This window comes from Ictidomys tridecemlineatus, chromosome 8, assembly GCF_052094955.1.
Source record: "Ictidomys tridecemlineatus isolate mIctTri1 chromosome 8, mIctTri1.hap1, whole genome shotgun sequence".
Lineage (NCBI taxonomy): Eukaryota > Metazoa > Chordata > Mammalia > Rodentia > Sciuridae > Ictidomys > Ictidomys tridecemlineatus.
Genome location: NC_135484.1, coordinates 27734297 through 27759006, shown reverse-complemented (window position 1 = coordinate 27759006; position 24710 = coordinate 27734297). Strand labels below are relative to the sequence as shown.

Below are 24710 nucleotides of genomic sequence, written 5' to 3'. Positions count from 1 at the left end.
TCTTTTTCATTTATACTAGCTGTATTTCAAATGTTCCATAGCCAATGTGGCTAATGGCTATCATATTGGACAGTACAGAATAGAACATTCCCATCATTTTTCTATTAAACAGAGCTGGACTAGAAAGTGAACATTCCTATTGCCCAGAGAGGCCTGATGAGAAATTCAGAATCAAAGCCAAAATGGTTTTATTCATCAGGCATAATGAGAGCTACTCAGAGCTGTTCATCTGCCCATTGTTGAGTAGGTCATAAATTAGAGACATTTGGGGATATACAGAAAGTCTGGATATCCTTATTAGCACAGGATCTCCCTCCCCATCTTTTTTGTTCTTGATTTTAGTATTGTGTTTCTTTTTTGTTGTGTGGACAGGACTACAAAGGGAAATATGGTAGGGGGTCAGAAACTCCTTATTAAGAACAAAATGGATGGCTATCCTAAATTATGGCTCCAGCCCACCCAAGGAAAGAGCCACAAATCAAGAAATGCTTCCAAAAATAGCCTGTGGGAACAATTCAACAAATCACATTTATTTTTAAAGTTACCAACTCCTCAGAAGCTGAACGATTTTCTAGTAACAAAGTATTGAGTTTTCATCAAGGGCAACACATTGACTGGCTCAATAATCTAATTCAGAGGCAAATAAAAGTAGCACATAAGTCACTTTCCATTCATAGTCTCCTTAGTTGTCTGAGATCATCTGATCGTCAGATGGAAGTCATGACTGAGGTAAACAAAAATCAACCATAGCAGTAAGAATTTACTTATTAAAACTTTCCTATGTAAGTCTTAAAAAAATGAAATAAAAATGCACTTGAGATTTAGAGTAGACAATTTCAATTATATTTAATAAAGGCAAACTGATTCATTCAAGAACCAGAAAAAACTGTCATATTTAACAAATTAAAATTTCAAAAATAAATTAAATTTTAAAAAAAGAACCAGGAAAAAAAAGAAAACCAGAAGCCTTCAGACAGTGGATTCTATTTAAACATTCCTTTTCTCCTTACTTAAATATTTGCTGCCACTTTGCCATGTTAGCTCTCATTTTAAAAAATTGTTTCTGTCCATTTTTAATCCATGTATTACAACTATACATAATAGATTTGTAGTTAAGTATCTGTATATGCCCATGCTAGCTCTCTGTATCATGCCAAAGAAAATTTGATATGTCAGTGACAGGATAATTTTAATGCAAGCTAAATCTTAACTATCACATGAAAACAATAAATAAAACCGATAACCCATCTGCTTAAGAGAATAGCTTATGTATTTGGGGGGGAAAGGGTTGCAAGAATTAGGATGCTGGAAAACTTAAAATGTAAACCTTAAAGCCCTTCTTAAAAAATGCATGAGGTTGCATCTCTGACTGATAATTATAGGCCTGGGAGAGTGGCCATGAGACAATGCTTCATATGGTGCGGTACACAGGACTCAGAAGCCCAGCCAGCTGAAGCTATATTTTGCCATTAGGAGAAATATAAAAAAACACAAGACTCAGACCTCTGTTTTCTGTACCCACCACATTTCTACCACTGTACAACTGCTCAGCAGCAGAGTTATTATTAAAGGTCATAAAACTTCACCAGCTTTGCCCTCTGTAGTCACCCTTGATGTTTGCTTACCTTCCTTTCACCAGTATTTCAGAATAGAAAACCCAGCAACATCTGCACCCTCTGGCCATGGAAAGGCTGCACTCTTGTCACTTTAACCCATCTCATATTAAGGAGAAACTTCATGAAACAAATTGCTTAATGCATCTAAAGCATGTGGGGAGATTCATTTAAACTTTAACTCATATTACCTGCTCCTGATGAGGACAGAGTCATCGACCACTGTTTAAGTAGATGAATAAAAATTAAAGATGTTTACTTCAAGAAAGCAGCTCTGGTTAAAAGGTAGCTGAACTTAAATCTACCAAATCTGCAAAATCTGTTTCCAAGTCATGCATACACAGCCCTGTGGGATGTGAAATAGCAGCAGCAGGCTGTGCTAGGAGGTCACAAGCGCTCCCCAGAGCAGACACTATGAATATAGTTTGTAAAATGTGCTATAAGCAGTGTGGAAACAGGGCTGGATCCAGCTCCGACCAAAGGGCAGGGCTAATGCATACCTTTCGGTCTTCTGGAATTTCCATTCTTTTGCTGTTCATCTTCCTCATTAATGGTGAATAAACCAAGGGGAACTGGCCTTGCATTGGTCTTCTTCAGCCTCTCTTGTCGGAGAGCTGTAGCTGATCCAGGCATACCGCTGCTACTTGTTTTTTAATTATTATATTAAAAATATATGCTCATGTAATTGCAGCTCCCAGGAAACTACTAGTTCTTGAGCTGCCGGTTCATTTGAGCACTTGTAATAGATCCCCTATGGATAAACAGTGTGCAAACAGCTGACAGATACTACCAGCCCCTTGGCAACTGAGGCCCGGCAGTTCCCCTTCACCTAGCAGCAGCCCCCTCCCACTTACTCCCCCCACAGGCACACACAGTGGTGAATACACACACTCACACATGCACATACACACACATCCTTTCCAGAAAAGCCCTGACCAAGACATGCAGGCTCAGATGCCTCCCTCCACTGCCCAACCTGTTCAATCAGATCCCAGCTTCTTCCTGCTGCGGCACTTTCCCAATCTTCTTCCTGCTACTGCACAGTGAAATATCCAGCAGCACACAGCAAAGAGGGGAAAGATGACACACTGACTGCCGCAAGCAGTTGCCCTGACAACCCTGACATGCCCTAATCTAAGAAGGCCAGGAGCCGCCACATCTCCTGCTGCCTGAGGGATGTGATGTCCTAGGAACTCACCAGCAGAGGGTTCCAGTGGGAGGCCGCTGGGCAGCTCCCTCTTCCTCTCAGCCTGGGAGCTAAGCGGCAGGATGGGAGGAGAAAGTGTTTTGCTTGCACAAGCAGCAGCCAGCAGGACTCTTCAGAAAGGAGAGTGGGGCCTGAGGCAGGTCGGCTTTTTCTTCTGTTCTGGGCCAGGTGGCCTATCATATGATGTACACAAGTCCCTGGAAGCAGGAAGGCACGAACGCTACCCAGGCTGCTGGCTCACTTTCATAACACCCGGGAGCCTATACAAACACCGATTTGGCAGCACCTGTCACAGAGACCATCAGAGCCACACTCCTGAGACCCTCCATGAAGACAGCTGAGGGAGAATTGTGCCTATTCCCACAAAATAGAGTGCAGCGCTGGAAACCACAGGGCAGAGCAATCCAACTGCAAGCCAAGCTGCAAGGACAGGTGAGGAATGAGAATCTACCAAAGAAGGGAAAGCGGCCACTATGTCTCCTAGCACATTCCCACAATCCTACTGCCCTGGCAAGCACCCCCAGGTGCAGGGCAATTCCCAACACTTGACCCAATTTCTGCTCTTTTGAACTGTTTGCTCCAGAGCTCACAATCATGTGATTATTGCCGTCTTTTGAAATAAGCTTTAAGTCACTTTAAGACTCCCCATTTCTAAGCTGTTTCAAATTCATGCTATACGTAAAACAAAAATAAATTTATGATAATTTGCCAACTATCAATTTACAATAAGTATCAATTGCCAAATTGAGGGAAAAGGTTTTTATTATTGCCTTAAAATTGAGTCTGCCTAGGGGCTGGGGTTATAGCTAAGCGGCAGAGCACTTGCCTTGCAATTGTGCAGTACTGGGTTTGATACTCAGCACCACATAAAAAAATAAAGATATCTTAAAATATTGAGTCTGCCTAGAAAGTAGAAATTAATCTCCCCCCCCCCCCCACAGAACTCTTCTCCTACTGTTTCTCAGTACTTGAACTCCCATATCTGAGGACCATCCTAGGGATTCTAAGTTAAACATTCTCTCTAAATCTTTTGTGGGGAACAGTAACTCTGGAGAATTCATTTCACTCCTCTCCATGCCTCAATTTTCTTTGTAAAACTGGGTGATGACATTTACCTTATGGAGTTGGAGTGAGGAAAAAATGAGTGGAGTGCCAGCAGTAACAAGTGCTTAATAAATAATCAACTGCTATTCTGTTTTATAAAATACCTGCAACTAGTCCATTTGTTGCTTTGTAATTATTTTCAAGGTATTTCCAGGTCAACCATCAACATTTCCATGCTTTTCTATATGTTCTTCTACAGAAAATATACTTCTATGATTTTATCTACTCACATTGCCCAGCCCAGTCCTGGGGATGTACTAAACATTTAACAAATCCATGCTTTAAAAAAATAAATCTTTAGAAACTTCCCCCAAAGGCTGGAAGAGTCAACTAGATTAATGTATGTTTATATCTGTGGAGAAATGTAGGAGATTTCAGATAGAAAATTTACTTAAAATCTTGTTAATCTGTGCAATAGATCTTTTTCATAAAATAGAATGGAATTTCATAGCTGATTGGGTGTGAGAAAGCAAATGAACTAGCATTATTTTACAAGCAAAGAGGCAGAGATCCATGAAGTGAAATTCCTTGCCCAGGTCAAATGCTAGCTGGCAGCAAGTCTGGAATTATAAATTTGAACCACCTTCTTCCTAGTCAGTACTGCTCCTTTAAGACAAATGTTTGGCCTACATATTAGAATCCTAGACCCCACACCAATTTCTGTGCAGATGTAAAGAAATGGAGGATGCATACATGAAATATTCAAGATCTTATTTATGAAATAAACAATAGATACACATTGTAAGTTTAATGTAAGCCTATAATTTTTTGTTATTGGTAAATTTTTCCTAAATTATTTGTTATTTCCTATTTATTTTTCTTTAATCAGATGATCAATAAACATAAGTATAATATATGACAATATCATGCACACATTTGTGAAATAAAAATATTTTCAAATCCACTTTTATTTTTTTCACTCAGGTCAGTACATACACTAGCAAGAGAAAAACAAACAAACCACCAAGCCCTCGCACACAAGGTAAGCATAACTTTAACTATGTATTGGTAGAAGAAATGAAGTCTATATCTTAAGCAAATGACAAATTTCATTAAGAAGTACTGTTCACCCAAAATAACACTAACGGCTTCCACATAACTCTAGAGCTGTTCTAACATCTAACAAAGACCGCCTCTACTGAAGTTTAACAAAAATATTAAAGAAGAAAAGCTAAAGGAATAGGAATCCTTCCCTCCACCTTCCAAATATAAAAATGAGATAACAATCTATGAGGCATTCTAGGAAGAAATTTAAAGCTCTTCCTAAGAGTGCCTTTAAAAAAGCAAAGTGAGTGGTGGCACATGCCTGTGACCTCAGTGACTGGGAAGTCTGAGACAGGAGGATCATAAGTTCAAGGCAAGCCTCAGCAACTGTCCCAAAAAACAATGAAAATAAAAAGGGCTGGTTCAATCTCCATTACTGAGAAAGAAAAGAAAGAAAGGGAGGGAAGAAAGGAAGAAAGGAAGAAAGAAGGAAGGAAGGAAGGAAAAGTGAGAGAGGTTGGGGGTGTTAGCTCAGTGGAAGAGCATTTGTCTATTACACATGAGATCCTGAGTTTGCAAATGACTGTATGTATGTCTGTGTGTGTTTTGTTGGGGGGGGGGGGTGTTGTGAAGGAGGGGGATTATCAAGAATTGAACCCAGAAGGCTTTGGCTATATCCCCAGCTCTTTTTAAAATTTTTATTTTGAGACAGAATTTCACTAGATTATACTTGGAATCCTCCTGCCTCCTGAGTAGCTGGGATAACAGGCCTGTGCCATCATTCCTGAATAAAATGACTTCTGCAGAAGATGTAAATCCCGTTAATTTCAAAAGGTGGGCCTAGATGGTCTCCAGTATTTTATGTCGTCTTCTGTAGACAAGTTATATTATAGGTGGCTTTATAACTTGTCTACAGAAGACGACAAATTTCACCAAGGAGACCTCTATGCTGCAGACAGGGTTTCCAATGGGACAAAGGTGTCCAGGAAACAAGATCACAGAACACAGAAGACCACACAGAAGACCAGAAATGAGTCATCCCCTTCCAGAGTGGATTAATGCTTCACCTTCTCTATCTGGTTCAGTGGAGAGTCCTTCAGTCACAAAGCTGAAGCTGAATGCTCAAGAGAGAGAGAGAGAGAGAGAGAGAGAGAGAGAGAGAGAGAGAGAGAGTGTGTGTGTGTGTGTTTTGATGGTATTGGGGATGGAACCCAGGACCTTGTGCCTGCTAGAAAAGTGTTCTACCAATAAGCAACATATCCGGCACTTCAAGGACAAATTTGATTTGTATCAAAGTGTGAATATCACCAAGATTGCTATTTCTTATTTTCTTTATAATACTACAAGTTATTTTAAAACCATTTACTGGAGAGCCAGACATTGTAGTGCATACCTGCAATCCTAGTGACTTGAGAGGCTAAGGCAAGAGAATCCCAAATTCAGGACCAGCTCCAGCAACTCAGTGAGACTCTGTCTCAAAAATTAAAAAGGACTGGGGATGTGGCTCAGTGGTGAGGTGCCCCTGGATTCAATTCTGAGTATCAAAAACAAATAACAAACTATTTACTGAGGGAAATGAAAGCCTGACAAAAAGAGGCCAAAAGTTATCACTAACCCACCAGGCAATGTGAGGCAAAGACAAAGACCACAGCAGCCACATGCTCAGCCTGACATCAGATGACAGCTAGGTGCACTGGAAATATTACCTCTGATAGTCACAACAAGCCTGAGAGGAGTTATCACATGGCAGGCGGGAAACCTGGCTCAGAAAGGTTACAGTCAATAGGCTGGGTCACCAGCATAATGACATCTAGGGCTGCTTACAGTCAACTCAAGACGCTTCTGTACTGCAGCCTTGTGAATCCCAACTCCAACAACTAGTTAGATCACAGCCACAGCTGTGACCAGTCACAGGGAAGCAAACAGCTCGACTTCAAATAATAATGGTTTCTTTTCCTACTCATGAAGTGCAAATTTTTCTCTTCATTTGAGACAAAAATACCTTTGAGATTACCTTCCTAAATGTTCAAACTTATGGATATAGGAGTTTGCTCTTATACAATTCCAGGAATACTGTGAGGTTTGATCCCTGCAGGGGCACAGCGCTACCATCTTTTTCCAACTTCCTTTTCCTTTTATACTATACTTTGATCCAAATCAAGGCAAATATGGAAAGAGAAATAGTGAGATCTTGAATTTGAATTTCCCCCAAAGTAAAATAATTACTACTCTGAATCCTGACTCTTCCCCACACTGAAACATTTTCAATTATATCTGACATAACTGTCCTTGTATGTCACCTGCAGACACACAATTTTGATTCAGTCCCCATGGGGAAATAGGGCATATAGATCTCCAACAGGCAGTAAGTTTTGCAACTGTCCTGTTTGAATTGTCAAAATAATAAATGATGTATTAGTGAAGATTTTATATGAACTTGAGAGAAATGACTCTGCCTAGTGCAAAAGGTTGGATTTTACAATCAGACTAGCTTCATATTGAGAAAAAAAATGCTTGAAAAATAATCACAAACCATACTCACATTCAAAGATAAAAATGGTACCACTTAACTACTATGAGTAAGACAGTAGGCCCTTGAACAACTGCTCTCTCCACCCCCTCAGTCCATAATGAATTTAAAACTCTTTGTCTTCCTACTCTGGCTGATTGGCTGGCTCCTCTGGCCCAGCTCCAACCTGTGAGGCAAGTGAAGACAAAACAGAGTCAGACTTGCTGATATTTAGGAGAAGCAAGTCCATGACTTGAGCCTAGCTGTTGCAATGTTACATAAAAGACTAAACATGTGCAAGCACATGCATATACACACATGGTTGGGCTTCTGTACACATTTATGCTTCCTAGGCTTTTATGTTAAGACCATAAAATTCTAAAACAGCATAGCTTACAACTGAATCCAAGAAATCTGCCTAACCAGTGAGACACATACCTAAAATTTTTCTTTCTAAAAGTCTAGTGAGAGGCATGAACAACCACATGACCCAGCTATACCACTCTTCGATGTTTGTCCTGAAGAATTAAAGTCATCTTACTACAGTGATGTATGCATGCACAATTCACAATGGCCAAACTACAGAACCAGTCTAGCTGTCCATCAGTGGATGAATGAATAAAGAAAATGTGGTATATATACACAATTGAGTTTTATTCAACCATAAAAAAAGTAAATTTTGTCATTTAAAGGAAAATGGATGGAACTTGAGACCATTATGTTTGGCAAAATATGCCAAACTCAGGTCAAGGGTTATGTTTTCTCTCATATATGCAAGCTAGAGAGGAAAAACAAGAAGAAAAGTGGGGCACAGAGATCTAATGAAAATCGAAGGAAGATCAGTAGAAGGGCTCAGAGGGAGGGTAAAGGAGAGCAAGGGGGTAAGTGTTGGGGAGTGAAATTGGCCAAATTATACTGTTACATTGTATATATGTTTGAATATATAGCAACAAATCCCATCCTTATGTAAGGCTAGAATGTACCAATTAAAAAAAAAAGCCTAGTGAGCTTTACAAAAACAGTGAAAGGGGAGTGAACACGATTTGAACCATTCAAAGACTGTAGTTGAAAACAGAAATTATTACTATTGGATTGAGTGGCTGTCACTGATAAATTATAAGTTCTAGATATGTATAAATTAATTTAATTTACAGTAGCATCCATGAGTGTCAAATTCTTTTCTACATTTCTACATTACAGGAGGTGTCTTATTCGTCAAAACTACTGGACTCCACTCTTCTTTTAAATATTTCATGCATCTCCCCCAGGTAAGATGCAATTTACTTCTAACAGGAGTTCTAGGAAACCACATGTTAATGGAATTGAAAAACCTCCTATGGTTTGAAAATGACAAAACCAGGGCAGACTGACACAGAATCAAACCACCCCTGAAGAATACAGCGCCCCAGCTGGTTCTTGAAGTTAAAAAGAGCTTGCTCAGGGTCTGCTAGAGTGATGGCTTCTGTGGGGATAAAGGCACAACACTCCGCCACCTTGTAGTGTTAGCACAACTCTAGAGGCACAAAGAAATGCTAAACGACAGGTTTGCTTTGATCTCCTTTATTTGAACACCTTTTGTTAACAGGCTTTTAAGAAAAACAGTAAATACTATACCAGTAGTGGCAAAGCTATCAGCCAAGTACAAGGTCCCTGCAGAGTCTTTTATAACATTTCTATAAATCTTCACTGCATATTAAGTACTTCACAGTGTCAACAGACTACATTTTCCCACGTTTGCTCTACCGTAAACACTCTATGTTGTAAGGTGTGAATCCTAAGCTTTCTTTAAATCCTTTCCTAAACATTGTTATGAGGTAAGTTGGGAATATTAGGAAATGTCACACTAATTTAGCCAGCAGCACATGTCAGAACGCTCCTCGGCGTTCTGTTGTTATTATTCTCATTGAAAATATTTTACTTATATTACATGGACTTCTGGATTCCTTGACAAAAGTTAAAATGTGCACAGAAGGCCTTCTCCTCTAATACTGACCAGTTTTAGGCTACAAACTCAATTTTACAGATTTCAACTGAGGCAAAGAAATCAACTGCAGTTCTCAAGAGATGATTTACACAGATGCCTCAACTGTATTTCTAAAAATTACTTGATTCATCAAAGGTTTATGATTAAGATAAGTATTTAATTTAACTTTACTGTTGAGCTACAATGTTAGAAAGGAAATAAGAAACAGCAGTTCCTTGTGTTGCTTTAGGGGTGGTTAAATCATGTTAAGGATGTCAGAGAAGATGCATATCAGGGAAAAAGCAGCAGGAAAGCTGTATAATGTTCTTCCACCAAACAAAGGCAATGGGGGGGGGGGGTCATTGAAGGGTGTTCATCCCAACAGGCCAAATAGACTAGAAGAAAGAAGGAATACCTAAGACAGAGAAACCAGGCTGGGCGTGGTGGCACATGCTTATAATCCCAGAGACTTTTAAGGTTGAGGCAGGAGGACAACAAGTTTGAGGACAGCCTCACCAATTTAGTGAGACCCTGTCTCAAAGAATAAAAAGGGCTGGGAATGTAGCTTAGTGGTAGATCACCCCTGGATTCAATCCCTAGAAGTTCCCCTCTAAAGGGAGAGGGGTGGGGAGAGAGAGGGAGAAACCAATTTCATAACTACTTTGTCCCAATGGGGAAAAGGATTGCAAGTGGTGGTTGTGGGACAGATGGCAAAATCAGCAGTGAGAATTACTCATTTCACTATTAACTGGCACCCTCACATAATACAACACATTTTTCGGAGCGTTGGATGTGGACACCAAATTCCAGCAATGGTCCGGTAAAAGCTGGAAAAGTGGGCAAAGGCAAGAGAAGATGGTTAATGCTTTTATTAAAGATTCATACAAGGACTTTACCTCTGCAGATTAAAAAAAAAAAAGCTCAGATGGACAGAGTTACATTCAAAATGAACTCAAAATACCTAAATAATGGGCCACATCTAAATAAATTAATTGGGAATACATATGAACATCTCTTTACATCTAAAATTAAAAAGTTCAATTGCACAGGTACAAAACGAAGACCTACAAGCTACAGCAGAAAAAAAGGGAGGACGACACTTGGACAATAAGCCCATCAGCATGATGAGGCAGTTAACATCCGTGTGGTATCATGGGTACAACAACAGACACCCAGCACAGAGGGCAACTTCCTGCTCCTTATATCACATGGTTTTGAACATATTACTTCAAATGGGATGAGAAATGGGGAGGGGGAGAGAAATGAGAACATGCGCAGAAAGGAGCAACCTAGGTCTTACCATAAATATTCTAAGCTACAGCAGAAGAGGATCATTTGAAAAGATGCATTTCCTCTGAAAAAAATGACAACTGAATTAAAATGTTAACACATGGAAGAATTTCTATTTTTAATGCAGTTCTGGAAGACAGAACTAGATCCGGTGACTGGAAGTCACTGGAACGTCACTGCAGACAGCCATACACAAAGGCTGATCTGGGATACTGATGTGGGATGAGTACTCTGTGTATGGTTGGGTTTTTAGAGCTCCTGAGCCTCTTCTGATCCTGTGATTCTACGACTTGATGGAAATGGAAACCTGAGTTATGGAACCATTTGGAAACAGACAAGAGTGATGGAGAACCAAACAAGCACTTTCGTTGTTGTCACTGAACTCTGTACCTACCTAAGAATTTTTGGAGGTGCTGGTGATCAAACCCAAGGCCTCATACATGCTAGGTAAGCACTCTACTTCTGAGCTACATCTCCAGCCTGCTGCACCTATATGTAAAAAAAAAAAAATGAACCTCCCATAGCTTCATTTTGCAGACAACTTTGGAGTTGTACTGTTTTACTCATTCCATTGATGCCTCCAGAGGTTTTGCCCTCAAATAACAAATAATGTGATGGACATTCACTATGTTCTAGTTAGGAGTGGTTCATATTTTCATATTACCAAAGTCAGTATCTGGAAGAACCCCTGCTCCCCATTCTCTGCTCACCCATACCTTATGAAAACCTGAAGAAATGAGCAATATATATAGTGTTTCCCTCAATGTGACAATTTACTATGGGTGGATCACTGTGGCTATGTGACTTGGGAGAGGAGGTCTAAAGGTTTAGGAGTGAAGAGCAAACCAATTCGGTTTATTAGTTTATGGGCATTTTAAGGATAGGGACAGCTGTAAGTCTTTGGTCAGAGGACTAGGACAAGTCAAGAACAATGTACTCAACATTCAATTCAGAAGTAGAGATTTTTCCTCAACCTCAGTCTTCGATACTTTATCACTCTTCCCAATTCTTTCCCCTAAAACTTCCTAAAATTAAAACAGACAACTGTTAAGATCTTTTTTAACTGAAGAAGCTTTAGTATGCTGTTTTTACTTTAAAAATTAGATTTCTCTCCTAAGAAATTATTAAAATAATTTGCATAAATCTAGGGGGACACTGCTGATTTTTTGAGGGTATGTCAGTCAGCTGTCTTCAGAGAAACAGAATAGTGTAACTGTTTCAAAATAGAAATACACACACTACTTACTACTCATCAATCTTACTAATTACTCAGATAGTTTTCCAATACTGTAATGCTCTTAGAGTAATGTTCATACCACTGAGGTCAGGAAATCTCAGACCAGAAATATTAAGTCCCCCCTTTATTTTCACTAATGATTTTCTACTGAGAATTCAATATTGATAAGATTACAAGTATATATATATATATATATATATATATATATATATATATATATATAGAGAGAGAGAGAGAGAGAGAGAGAGAGAGAGAGAGATCTGTTTTAAGGAATTACTGTGGCTGCAACTGTGGTGGAAAGCAAGCCTGAAATCTATGAAGGTAGGAGTCAGCAGCCTGGAAACTCAGGCAGGGCTTCTATGCTGTAGCCCTGAGGCAGAATTCCTTTTCCTAGAAGTCTCAGGTTTTGCTCTTAAGGCCTTCAACTGAGTGGATCAGGCCCACCAACATTATCCAGGGGAATCTCTTTTACTTAAAGTCAACTGATTGTAAATGTTCATTACATCCCACATTCAGGTCAACACACAGAGTGAAAAGATCCCATTCAAAAGCCAAAGGTTTACATGTCAGTGATCAAAATCTTCACTGAGTTGGACTGATACTATTTAGATAATTTTCCAATATGTAATGCTTTTAAATAATGTTCATAAACAGAGGTCAGGACATCTCAGACCAGACCTATTGAATCTCTCTTTATTTTCACTAATGATCTTGCATTTAGAATGCAATATTGGTGAGCTTAAAAAAAGTGTTATCATGTAAATCCTTGTTATCATTATAGGAACTCAGTAGTCTGGTTATCTCAACATTAGACAATATAGAAAGTACAGATTGATTTTTTAAAAATATATATATACCCTACTCTGTTACTATGAAGTAACCCCACTGTATCAATTAAACAAGTATAGAATTTGGGGGATGGGGAGAGTGTTGGGTATAACATAGTTTTCATAAAAAGATAAAGAGCATATGAAGTTTTTAGGTACTAAACTCTGTGTGTGTGTGTGTGTGTGTGTGTGTGTGTGTGTGTGTGTGTGTTGGCTTATTTGTTGACTGGAACCAATTCTGAAAAAAGAAAAACATATCACAATTCTCCAGCATAGTTCTGAAATCAACCTAGAGGAAGAAAGGGTCTAATAGAAATGCCCAGTTATATAATTATGCCAAGTGAGTTTGAGGTTTGGTCTATTTTCATTCAGTGAAAACAACACTGAGAATTGTCAACAACTATAATTCTCAGCAACCTACCAGAACACCAAAAGCCATAAGTTAATTATGCAGATAAGATACAAGATATTAGGATTCAATAGCAAGCCTAGAGCTTTCTTAAAAAATTATAACTGTAAAACAAAAAAAGGCTCCTAATACATCAATAATTGCTTTTTAAAAAAGAAACATTAATTTCCAAGAAGTAGTTACCACTAACAACCCAGTGTTTTGTTTTGTTGATAAATACATATTCTCTTAGGCTTGATGACCTAAAGTCATCAATATTTTAAAGGTTCTACTAGAAAAAAAAGCCCTAAAATCCACTTGGAAGAATAAAAGAGGCCCTGACTTCTTAACAAGACTCCTAAAGGGCAAGAAACAAAATCAAGAATTAGTAAATGAGATGGATTCAAACTAAAAAGCTTCTTATCAACAAAGGAAAGGATCAATGAGGTGAAGAGAGAGCCTACATTTGGGGAGCAAATTTTTGCCACATGCATGTCAGACTGAGCACTAATCTCCAGGATGTAGAAAGACCTTAAAAAACTTAACACCAAAAACAAAACAAAACAAAACAAAAACAATCCAACCAATAAATGGGCTAAGGAGCTGAACAAATACTTCTCAGAAGATACACAATTAGTCGACAAATATATGAAAAAACGTTCAACATCTCTAGTAACTAGAGAAATGCAAATCAAAATTACTCTAAGATTTGATCTTACTTCAGTCAGAATGGCAGCTGTCAAGAATACAGTAAGTGTTGGTGAGAATGGGAGGGGGCGAGGGAAGCACACTCATACATTGCCAGTGGGACTGCAAATTGGTACAACCAATCTGGAAAGCAGTATGGAGATTCCTTAGAAAACTTGGAATGGAACCACCATTTGACTAAGTTATCCCATTCCTCAGTCTATACCCAAAGGACTCAAAATCAGCATACTATAATATAGCAGCCACATCAATATTTATAGCAGCTCAATTCACAATAGCTAAATTGTGGAAGCAACCTAGATGCCCTTCAATAGACGAATGGATAAAGAAACTGTGATATATATACACAATGGAATATTATTCAGCACTAAAAGAGAATAAAATTATGGCATTTGCAGGTAAATGGATGGAACTTGAGAACATGATGTTAAGCAAAATAAGCCAAAATCAAAAGGTCAAGGGTCATATGTTCTCTCTCATATGTATACGCTAGAGAGGAAAAAGGGAAAGAAAGGTGGGGAAGAGATCATGCTAAGTGAAGTAAGCCAATCCCAAAAAACCAAAGGCCGAATGTTCTCTCTGGTAAGTGGATGCTGATCCACAATGGGGTAGGAGGGCATGGGAAAAATGGAGGAATTTTGATTAAGCAAAGCGGGAGGAGGGAATTGGTATGGGGTCAGGAAAGATGGTGGAATGAGATGGACATTATTATCCTAGGTACATGTATGACTGCACATATGGTGTGATATTACATCATGTACAATCAGAGAGATGAAAAGTTGTGCTGTGATTGTGTAAAATGAATCAAAATGCATTCTGCTGTCATAAATACCTAATTAAAATAAAAACCAAATAAAAAAAAAGAATAGCCAAAGAAATTCTAAGCCTAAAAAAGCAATGCTGCAGGCATGATGATAGCTGACTTCAAATTAAACTACAGAGCTCTAACAACAAAATCTACATGATACTGGCATAAAAACAGATACATAGACCAATGATCTAGAATATAAGATAAACACAAATCCGAATAGGTACAGTCTTTTGATCCTTGACAAAGGTGACAAAAACACACATTAGAGAAAAGACAGTTTTTTGTTTTAAAAAAATGATATTGGGAAAACCGGACATCCATATGTAAAAGAGTGAGACTACATTCTTATCACCCTGCACAAAAATCAACTCAAATGGATCAAAGATCTAGGAATTACTAGACCAGAAACTATGCAATTTCTAGAAGAAAACATAGTGTCAATATTCCAACATCTAGGCACAGGCAATGACTTTCTCATTAGACTCCTAAAGCTCAGGAAATAAATGCCAAGAGTTAATATACAGGGTGGCATCAAATTAAAAAACTTTTACATAGCAAAGGAAACAATTAAGAATGTGAAGAGAGAACCTTCAGAATGGGAGAAAGTCTTTGCTCCTCTTCTGACAGAGGATTAATATTTAGAACATATAAAGCGCGCGCGCACACACACACACACACACACACACACAAACACACCAAAAAAAAAAAAAACCACACAAATAACATCAAATAACAAATCGACAAATAAACTAAACACTTCTCAAAAGAAGGAGCAAATAGCCAACAAATATATGAAAAAATACTCAACATCATTAGCAATTAGGGAAATGTAAACCAAAACTACACTGAGATTTTATCTCATATGAGTCAGAATGGCAGTCATCAGGAAAACAAATAATAATACATGCTACAGAGGATGTGGAGAAAAAGAAACACTCTTACACTGCTGGTAGGATTTGTAAATTAACACAACCATCATGGAAATCAGTATGGGGGTTCCTCAAAAGACTAAGCATGGAACTACCATATGATCCAGCTATACCACTCCTTTAGTATTTATTCTGAAGAATTAATGTCATCAAACTCTAGCGATACATGACTATAGCAGCACAATTCACAATAGCCAAAATATGGAAACAGCCTAGTGTCCATCATTGGATGAATGGATAAAGAAACAGTGGTATACATGCGCAATGTATTTTTATTCAGCCATAAAGAAAGAAATTATGTCATTTGCAGGAAAATGGATGGAACTTGAGAACATGATGTTAAGCAAAATAACCCAAAATCAAAAGGTCAAGGTCGTATGTTCTCTCTCATATGTATAAGCTAGAGAGGAAAAAGGAAAAGAAAGGTGGGGAAGACATTGTGAAAACTGAAGAGCTATTAGTAGAACAGAGGTAAGGGACCAGGGGAGGAAGGAGAGAAGCAAAAGGGAAAATACTGTGAAATGACATTAGTCAAATTATATTGTTAATGTTTTACACATGTATAAATATGTAACAAATCTCACCATTAGGTACAATTATAACGGACCAATAAAAATACAGAAAAAGGGGATTTTAGGAGGTTCTGTACAAAAAGAAATAACATTTCAGAAGGATGAACGGGTTGAGAGCCCTGAGGGGCACCTAAATCTCTAAAACCCCCTTCAATTTTCACATCTATGATCCAAGTACATTTCCAGGTGAATTTTACTTTTCCATAAATTTTTATTGGTTTATTATAATCCACGTGATCTTTAGATAGGTGAATAAGCATTAGAATGACAAAGGAGCCTTTTGTCAGACTTCCTAAAACATCCTAACATCCTAAACAGATGATATCTTTTATCAAAAGTAAAATGGTATACACTCCCACTGTTAAATGTTAAAAAAAAAAGTTGTTCCAGACATATGCAATATTGCAGTGAAGGAATCAAAATTAAAATAAAAATTTCTTTTCCCTTAAATTTTTGGTGGCCATGGTACTACTACCTTGTCCTCATTTCTACCAGGGCAGGGAGGAAGACACCATCCACAAGTCCCAAAAAAAGATGATTCAAGTCCCTTTAGCAGCCAGAAAGACTTTATCCAGATCACTGGGAAACGGCCTTGTTTACAAACAAAAAGTTTATATAATCCAAAGCTATTTGCTTTACAAAATAATAACATCACTGCAAACAGTTCCATGAACATGTTTCCATATAGGTACATCTATAAGAGAAAACAACAATGTATTTTATAAGCAAAAAGTCCTCTTTACCTACTTCACAACTCACAGCTCACAGGTGTCTGAACTCCACAATGCGTCCTATTTCTGAAACACTTGTGGGATTTACAATAGCCTTTTGCCCCTCTGTCTGGTATTTTGTACATACCCCTTCTCTCTTCCAAAACCTTTTTGAAGTCTGTATATTGTGGTTGCCACTAATAAATCCTGCAATGTTTTCACAATGATACGTGGCTCTAATCACATTAAAGGTTTAGATTCTATGTTGCACAAGTCAGTAGATGGTTGAGACTATTCCCTTTCCCCATGCTCTTCTCAGTGAGTAGCTGATAAATGTTGGACCTGGTTGATTTGTAAATATATTGAAATGACATCCTCAAATCTGACTTTAGGCACAGCTGGTCTATCATGGATTGAATCTGAAATGCTAAACGAGTGTTCTCCCTTGTGAGGCTTCACTGGATTATAAGATTATAGGGTTTTGCTGGCCAAAGGCATTTGAATCTCATAGGTTTCCTAGACTAAAAATAGCTCCATCTCCCACTTATTTGAATGCTTTCTTTCAATGGAAGAGCCATCTCTTCTACTTCTGTTCCTAATACTATTTGTGGCTTATACAGTCCAAAGTGTCTGCATCTACCTTTACATATATTCACAGAGCAAGCATCTTCACAAGAAGGTCACTATTACAAAATAGTGGGAAGTGCCATTATTACAAAAGAAGTTCCTGGATTTATTCTTAGTGTTAAGTGTATCAGTATATAACAAGTTATCAATTTATTTGCAATAATTTATTTTCATTTTACAGAATAATGATGATAGAAATTTTAATATTTCAGTAGTGGCACAAAGCCTATTTGCTTAGTCAATTACCACAGTGACTAGTGTGCACATAAAGACAATCTGAAGGCATTCTTCTTTTGAATCTAAATCCAGATGTCATCTGAAGAAGTGACACATTTGCAAAGTTACTAAGTTATTAAATTTAAAACATATATATGTGTGTGTGTGTGTGTGTGTGTGTGTGTGTGTGTGTGTGTAGCCTAAATTATAAGTTGAAGACAGCAATCTTAAGGAGAAATGTCTCTCTCACACACATGCCCACAACCACACCCAGGATATGCTTGTGTGATTTAAGTTTCTTCAAAAATTGGTAGCTTTAATAAATAAGACTGCTCACTGGTATTTTCCATTTCATATTAGTACTTTAAAGAAACCTAAATTGCCTCCTCAGGAAAGGCTTGCGGAAGGCAAGCTGTACTGCTTCCTGTTTTCCTTACAGAGAAACATTCAATGTGACTTTTAAGTCAAAATGTATTTTGGGCCTGGGAAGTCCAGCTTCACAGATTAAAGGGAATGGAAGGCTGTCTTTATGGAAAAATAACTTCTACAGCAACAATATTTTAGGAAAGAACTTAAAATTTAGAAGCAAGATAGAGTAATACAATTTTGTATCCCATAAAATGAAATGAAAATAGCCCAAGAAAGGTTCATATGGATGCTTAATTCCATGACATAACGTAATTTAGGCATCTCACAGGCCTGTACGCAGCAATCTTCTACTGAAGCATTTTGCACAACATGTTGACAGGTGAAAAGCACCATCCTGTGTGCTTTGATGACACATTTTATACCTGCACCCAGCCCATGACAGTGAGATCACACAGCTATACAATTAGGTCTGAATCAGCATTACATTCTGATGCCCTCATTATGGAGAGCTTACCATTACGAATAAAAATTTGCTTAAGGGAGAAAAAAGCATGCTAGGGTATGCCCATCTTTGCCATGCTGCCGTACTAATCCTTGATAATCATAACACTTTGTGCTTATGCTGTGTCATTGAGTGTTCTAAGTACTTACAAAGTATTAACTCATTTAATCCCTCCGAGACTATTATCGCTAACCTCATTTTAAAAAGGAAGACAGGAAGAAGAGAATGGTTCAGTAGAATGCCCAAGATGACCACAAGTAGTAAGTGGCAGGGCTGAGACTGGAAACCAGGGAGTCAGGCCCTACCATTCTTGGGCAAAAGAGTAATTAGTAATATTCTCAATTGAGTAGTCTTAGTTTTAAGCACGAGGCCTTATGGCTTCACTCATATTGTTTCAGCATCATCACAAGGAGAAATGAAAGATACTCTCTTTCTGATGTCAGTCCCATCTAACACCCAGACTGCCCTTTTCATTTTGGTCCTGGATTTTAAGATTATGCACACACTAGCTACAAGGAGGGGAAACAAAGAGGAAATCATGCTACCAAAGGTTAGCCCTCACTGAAAAAGCTTCAAATCACAACAATGGCACCAAAAAAGCTCACATGCAGACACAAATGCAACTCAAAGGTGTATCTAAATATTTCTATGAATTGAATCAGATACTAATTAAAAGTGTTATTTGAAGCTGTATGAATAATTCTGCTGAGACAAAAATGCAAAGTGAAAAGAGCAAGGTTACCCACTGAGCCTGGAGAAAGCAGAATCTCATGAAGAGATTGAGGGGAAAGGAAAGTTTAGCCTAAAGGGTACTAGCATTTAGTCACACAGTGGGAAGGACAGGATGGTAGCATTGAGGTCATATGATGTCAACTATGTATAGATGACAGACGAAACAAGGGCTGCACTCCAGAACCAGGAACCATGGAGGTCAGGGGTCACCAGGAAAATATCTGGGAAAGTATATAGTTTTCTGCAAAATATAATCTACCCCAAATCAACCTTTCCTTGTTTTGAGGGGTCAGAAGGTAAAGGCAGTGAAATCCTAAGCAAAGCAGAAAAGAAGTCGCTTTTATATTTTGTCTAACTTCCCATATTCATATATGAAGACATAAATATGTACACGTGTGTGTGTGTGTGTGTGTGTGTGTGTGTGTGTATGTATTTGGCTACTGAGTGGACTTAAGCCTATATTCATACCTACATTTCCTTAAAAATTTTTGCGGCAAAATAAGAAATTGAGTAAACTCACTTAGATGCAGAACAATCGTTGTTACAGTTTTCCACGTGATTTCCATGAGAAAGTATACTTGACACCAGCCAAACCCACCAAGATGGTCAAATGGAAAAGCACAAAAAAGGATATGGATCAAAACCAGTTCTGAACACTGCCAGCATACAGGAATCACCTGGGGAGTTTTAAACCCACTGCCACCTGGCTCCTACCCTCAAGATTCTTGATAATTGCCTAGGGCACGCCTGGTCTTTTGCTAGATTTAAAAGGCTCCCAGGTGACTTTAACTTGCTGCCAAGACTGAGAACCAATGATCTGAACCAACAATGCTACAACACATGATCTCAATAATTGTTGCAACAAAGTAACCTATGGCCAAGGAGCAAGCTGTATTTAAATGAACTCACCAAGCCTGTAGTTAAGTGTGTCACTGTGCTAATTTAGAGCATCTACCATGAATACAAACCAATTCAGCAGGAGGCAGGAAGCAAGCAACCAGGTTTTGTCTTCCCTGTCTGCTACACAGAAGACTTGGCTCAGGAGCTTCAGAGAACCAGAGGCCTGAAGTCTTGGGAAGCTGCCAAGCTTTCTGCCACAAGGACACACTGTAGAGCCAATTATGCCTGTTACTGCCACTCAACAGGCCAGGTGTCGGGGTGTGGGGACACTAAAGGAAGGGCTTCTCCCTAGAATTTCATCTTGAAATTTAGACTTATCCTAGACTTATCCTAGCTTCTTTTCTATATTCATCAGAGTGTTGGGGATCTACATTTATACTCTAGAGGCTCTACCATAGCCAAGGATGCTTCTCTTTACCAAAAAGTTGACTCCAGAAAGGAGGTTTTTGCAAATAAATAAAACTTAAAAAAAAAACATAAAAAAATGTGAGATACCAAATCTTAAATCTTGAACACAGAATTTACAAACAACTCTTGCAAAGAAGTTCACATGTGGCAAATGCACTTCTCCAAGTTAGTTTTAGTTCCTCAGCCCATCTGTGCTGTCTGTTCAACTCTCCTGGGTGTTTTCTCACAATGCCTTCAATTATTTCTGTAGGAACATCAAGGAGGAACCACCCAATGTAGTTAATTCTCTCTTATGTAGTTAATTTCTGCTATCAAAATATATTACTCTCCAAATAAAAATTCAAAGTGGTAGGGTGGCAGTGTAGATCAGTGGTAGAGAGCTTGCATAGCATGAGGGAGGCAGCACTGATAAAAGTGGCATCCAATAAGAAAATTTTATGTATACACACATATATTTTTTGTATCAGGGATTAAACCCATGGGTTCTTAACAAACTGAGCCACATCACCAGCCCTTTTTATTTTGAGATAGGGTCTTGTTAAATTAGCTAGGGCCTTCCTAAAATGCAGAGGCTGGCTTTGAACTTGTGATTCTCCTGCCTCAGCCTTCCAAATCTCAGGGATCACAGGTGTGCTCCAAATCACAAGGATCACAGGTGTGTGCCATCCAGCCTAGCTTATAGATTCTTTTTCAACTATTTCTCAGATACTAATGAAAACAACATTTAATGAATAAAGAAAAACCCAAATGCCACTTAAGTGTGTAAACAATTATAACTAAGAGCACTCATTGCAAGAATTGAGTGAAGAGGTAGAAACCACTACCACTGGAGATTAAGATAAACTCTAAAACTGGAAAAAAGAATGAACTTCAACACCATACATATTCAGTACACAGAACCCAGCCCATCATGAGGAGTTAAAGGTCCAGAAACAGACTAGCAAAATTATTACAAAGTACTCTAAATAAACTTCAGTAACTGAGAACTTCAGTTTGACAATATACATTATTCCACAAGGAATTAATAACTAAGATCACAAAAAGGTTATATGACAAATATTTCCAGCTTTCTAACAACAAATTTTATATATATATATATATGTTATTTCCAGATCCTGGAGAGCCCCTCTACAAGGACTTGAAGGCTGACATATAATAAGGGAAGGAGAATGGGCATGAACATGCTTCATGATGGTACTTCTGTTCAGAATCCATTTCAGAACAGACTCCACAGGAACTAAATAGTAGGAGGATCAAGAGAGAGGGAGAATCAAGAACCAATACAGCCAAATAAAAACTCCAGGGCTGGGGATGTAGTTGGGTGGTAGAGTGCTTGCCTAGTGTGGGCGAGGCCCTGGATTCCTTCCCCAGCACCACAAAATTCAAATAAAAACAAACAACTCCATATTATACCTGGGATCTGGGACAACACTACTTCCAGGTTCTCCCAATCATACCTGTTCTCATTCCAACAACAGCGAGGGTTGTTGAGTGCCAAACAGGTACTATTTCACTTAGAGATAATTACACTGCATAACTGAAAAAACTTGGTGGAATGGCTAAAGTGAAAAACAAAACCAACAATACACATGTGTTGGTGAGGATTTGTGCAACTAGAACTCACATACACTGCTTAAAGAAATGTAAAACTGTACAGCCACTCTGGAAGTTTGGCAATTTCTTATTATACAGTTAAAGCCCACGTTGAGGTATTTACCTTATACAAAAGAAAACTTTGTTCATACAAAAAAAAAACCTTTAAATATTTACAGCAGTACTATTCATAACACCAAAACCCAGAAATAACTCACTGTTCTTCAACAGGTGGGATAAACCATGGGACCTCCATACTGTGGTGAACTACTCATCAACAGAGAAACAGGAAACTATGGATATACCCAGTAGCATGTTTGAATCTCAAAAGCATTAGGCTAAATGAAAAAAAAAAAAAAAAAAAGAAAGAAAGAAAAGAAAAAAATCCAGGCTCGAAATATAACAAAGCATAGGTTTCGATTTTATGACATTCTGAAAAAACCAGAGTAGAAAGGCCATAAGCATCTTAGTGGCTGCCAGGTGTTAGGGGAAATAATGCAAAGGTGAGGGCAAGTGGGCGGTCCAGAGAGAAGGCTTCCAGGTCCTGATTATAGTAGTGGTTACTTTACAAAGTCAACAATGCTCTAAGAACTGTGCATCAATCGATCAATCAATCAATCAATAAATAAATCCTGTATGCAAATTTTAAAGTTTCTGAAAATCTCCCCACCTGTTCAAGGATTTTTTCCTTTCACCAGCAAATTTTATGGAAAGGTCTATCAAACTCAGCTATCTTTACTTTCCCACCATTTATAATCTGTTTATAATCTTTCCCACTCATAATCTGGTGCACCAACTCTTATACCTGACAACTGAAATTCCTCTTCCGGGATAGATCAGTGACTACCTGTAAACACACCAGCAGCTCATAGAAAATTCAATCTTTGAACCCTTGACCTCTTTGTCTCTCTCTCAGCAGGTACCAAGCATTGCTCACACCCCTCCACCCACCTCTACTGGTTCTTCCTCCTCCTATCCTTTAACTATGGTCTTACTCTTCAGCATTTTTTTTTTTCCAGAGCTCTATACAAGGCCTCAATAATTACTCCCTCATGGAAGAAACCCCAGAGTCCTGACCTCCATTTTCTACTTCCGTCTTGGACATTTACAGGTTGTTCTCATACCACAAATTTTCATTTCTAAAGCAGTTTTCTCTTTTCCATTTCTCCCACAAATACCAGATTCTCCTCATTGTTATGTTAATGACAAGTTTAAATCAATGAAAAAACTCCAACTTGGAGCTTAATCTCATGTTAACTTTTTACCTGTGATCCTTTAGCACATGCCTCAGCAGATCCTGAATTAATCTCTTCCCATGTCTCCTGCCATGCCAATGCCTGACTGAATTTGTCCAGTAACCTCAAAGTTGGCCTATAGGTCACTGAATTCTTCTCTTCAGTCCATCCTCTAGTCTGCAGCGCACTCTTAAGGAGGAGGATCAGCTAAGTAGAAGACCTACCACTTCTCTGATCTCCAGAGAAGATCTGGCTTATCTGTCTCCTGGGCAGATGTTCCTAAAGCATGCTCACCACCCGACTTGCACCTCTCCCAAAGCAGCAGAAACCAATAGAAGAGAAGAACTTCCCCAGATGAAAGGACTTTGTTCTTGTTAAAAGCACAGCTGAGCTCTTTTGCCAGAATACTTAATCAAGATTTTGAGGTTCATGAACACAGTTACATGCTGAGCCAATCTTCAACCAAGACTTGTTATTCTCAAGAATCATTAATAGATTACCCTTCCTTTAGAATTATGTGTCAACCTCAGCTTGGCCTTTAGCCCTTCTGCTATTTGGCTTCCATGTACCATCATTTCTAATTGATCTTCTGAGACTTTGGGTTTTAGACATTTGTTCATATACCAACATTTTATTGTTTTGCACATCTGCATTTTTATTTTTCTCCCTTTCCTCCATCAAACTTTATATATCACTTGCCCATGTTTAAAGTTTAAGTGCCATTCCCCCAAAGATGCTCCCTGATGATCGCCATAAGTGATTCTTGCTCCACTAAACTCTTCATAACCTGCAATTACTTTTTTGTGGACTTTGTCTTCTTTGCTAAATTCAAGGACCATCGACCTGCTAGCCCCCATCCTGCTTGACATATAGAAGATATACATACCTTGGTCAAATTATTCTAAGTCTCAATATTTTCAATTCTTACATCAACATAATGAAATTTGGGTTTTTTAAAAAATAACTCCTCAAATTATTATTTTTCAGGTTCAAGACAAAGATGTCAGAATTTTTTTCAAAGAACAAGCCAATCAATGTAAATTAAGGTTCCACACACATGCCTAACTAATGATAGCACATAAATGCATGCTCCTGAGCATGACTGTCTAATCTACTATTAATACTTCTTCCTACTTAGCAAATGGTAAAGCTGGTCATAGAACAGAAAAGCTATCCAGCCACCTGAATGAAGCATCTCAGCTTTTAGGTCCTGAATTTCAAAAGGAATGAGCTTAATATCAACTTGCAGTCTGAACCCCTATTTTATCATTTTTAT

General features: G+C 38.3%; 1 protein-coding gene and 2 long non-coding RNA genes across 20 annotated transcripts in view; 1 reads left to right on the top strand and 2 right to left on the bottom strand.

Moving 5' to 3' along the window:
- Positions 1-24710, bottom strand: part of Map7 (microtubule associated protein 7) — a 172273-nt gene that overhangs the window by 144202 nt on the left and 3361 nt on the right. For 3 of the 15 annotated variants that reach the window (XM_021729438.3, XM_078019067.1, XM_040283378.2), the window contains exon 1: positions 2114-2428. The exons of 1 other annotated variant lie outside the window; for it this stretch is intronic. In XM_021729438.3, coding sequence (XP_021585113.2) covers positions 2114-2246 — 133 coding nt within the window. In that variant the 5' untranslated portion in view covers positions 2247-2428. Of the gene's footprint in view, positions 1-2113; positions 2430-24710 lie in introns of those variants that run through there. 11 more of the 15 variants (XM_021729443.3, XM_021729444.3, XM_040283380.2 and 8 more) reach the window with 7 other exon arrangements.
- On the top strand, positions 2623-24227 carry LOC144366023 (uncharacterized). Of its 4 annotated transcripts, none has more exons than XR_013424821.1 (4): positions 2623-3252; positions 4849-4906; positions 8618-8685; positions 23479-24227. It is a non-coding gene; the product is annotated as an uncharacterized LOC144366023 (long non-coding RNA). The 4 variants fall into 4 exon arrangements; XR_013424819.1 differs by having other exon boundaries at positions 23219-24227; XR_013424818.1 differs by having other exon boundaries at positions 21719-24227.
- LOC144366024 (uncharacterized) lies at positions 8962-23896 on the bottom strand. Its single transcript, XR_013424824.1, has 3 exons — positions 23465-23896; positions 11065-11159; positions 8962-10207 (listed from the first exon to the last, which is right to left on the bottom strand). It is a non-coding gene; the product is annotated as an uncharacterized LOC144366024 (long non-coding RNA).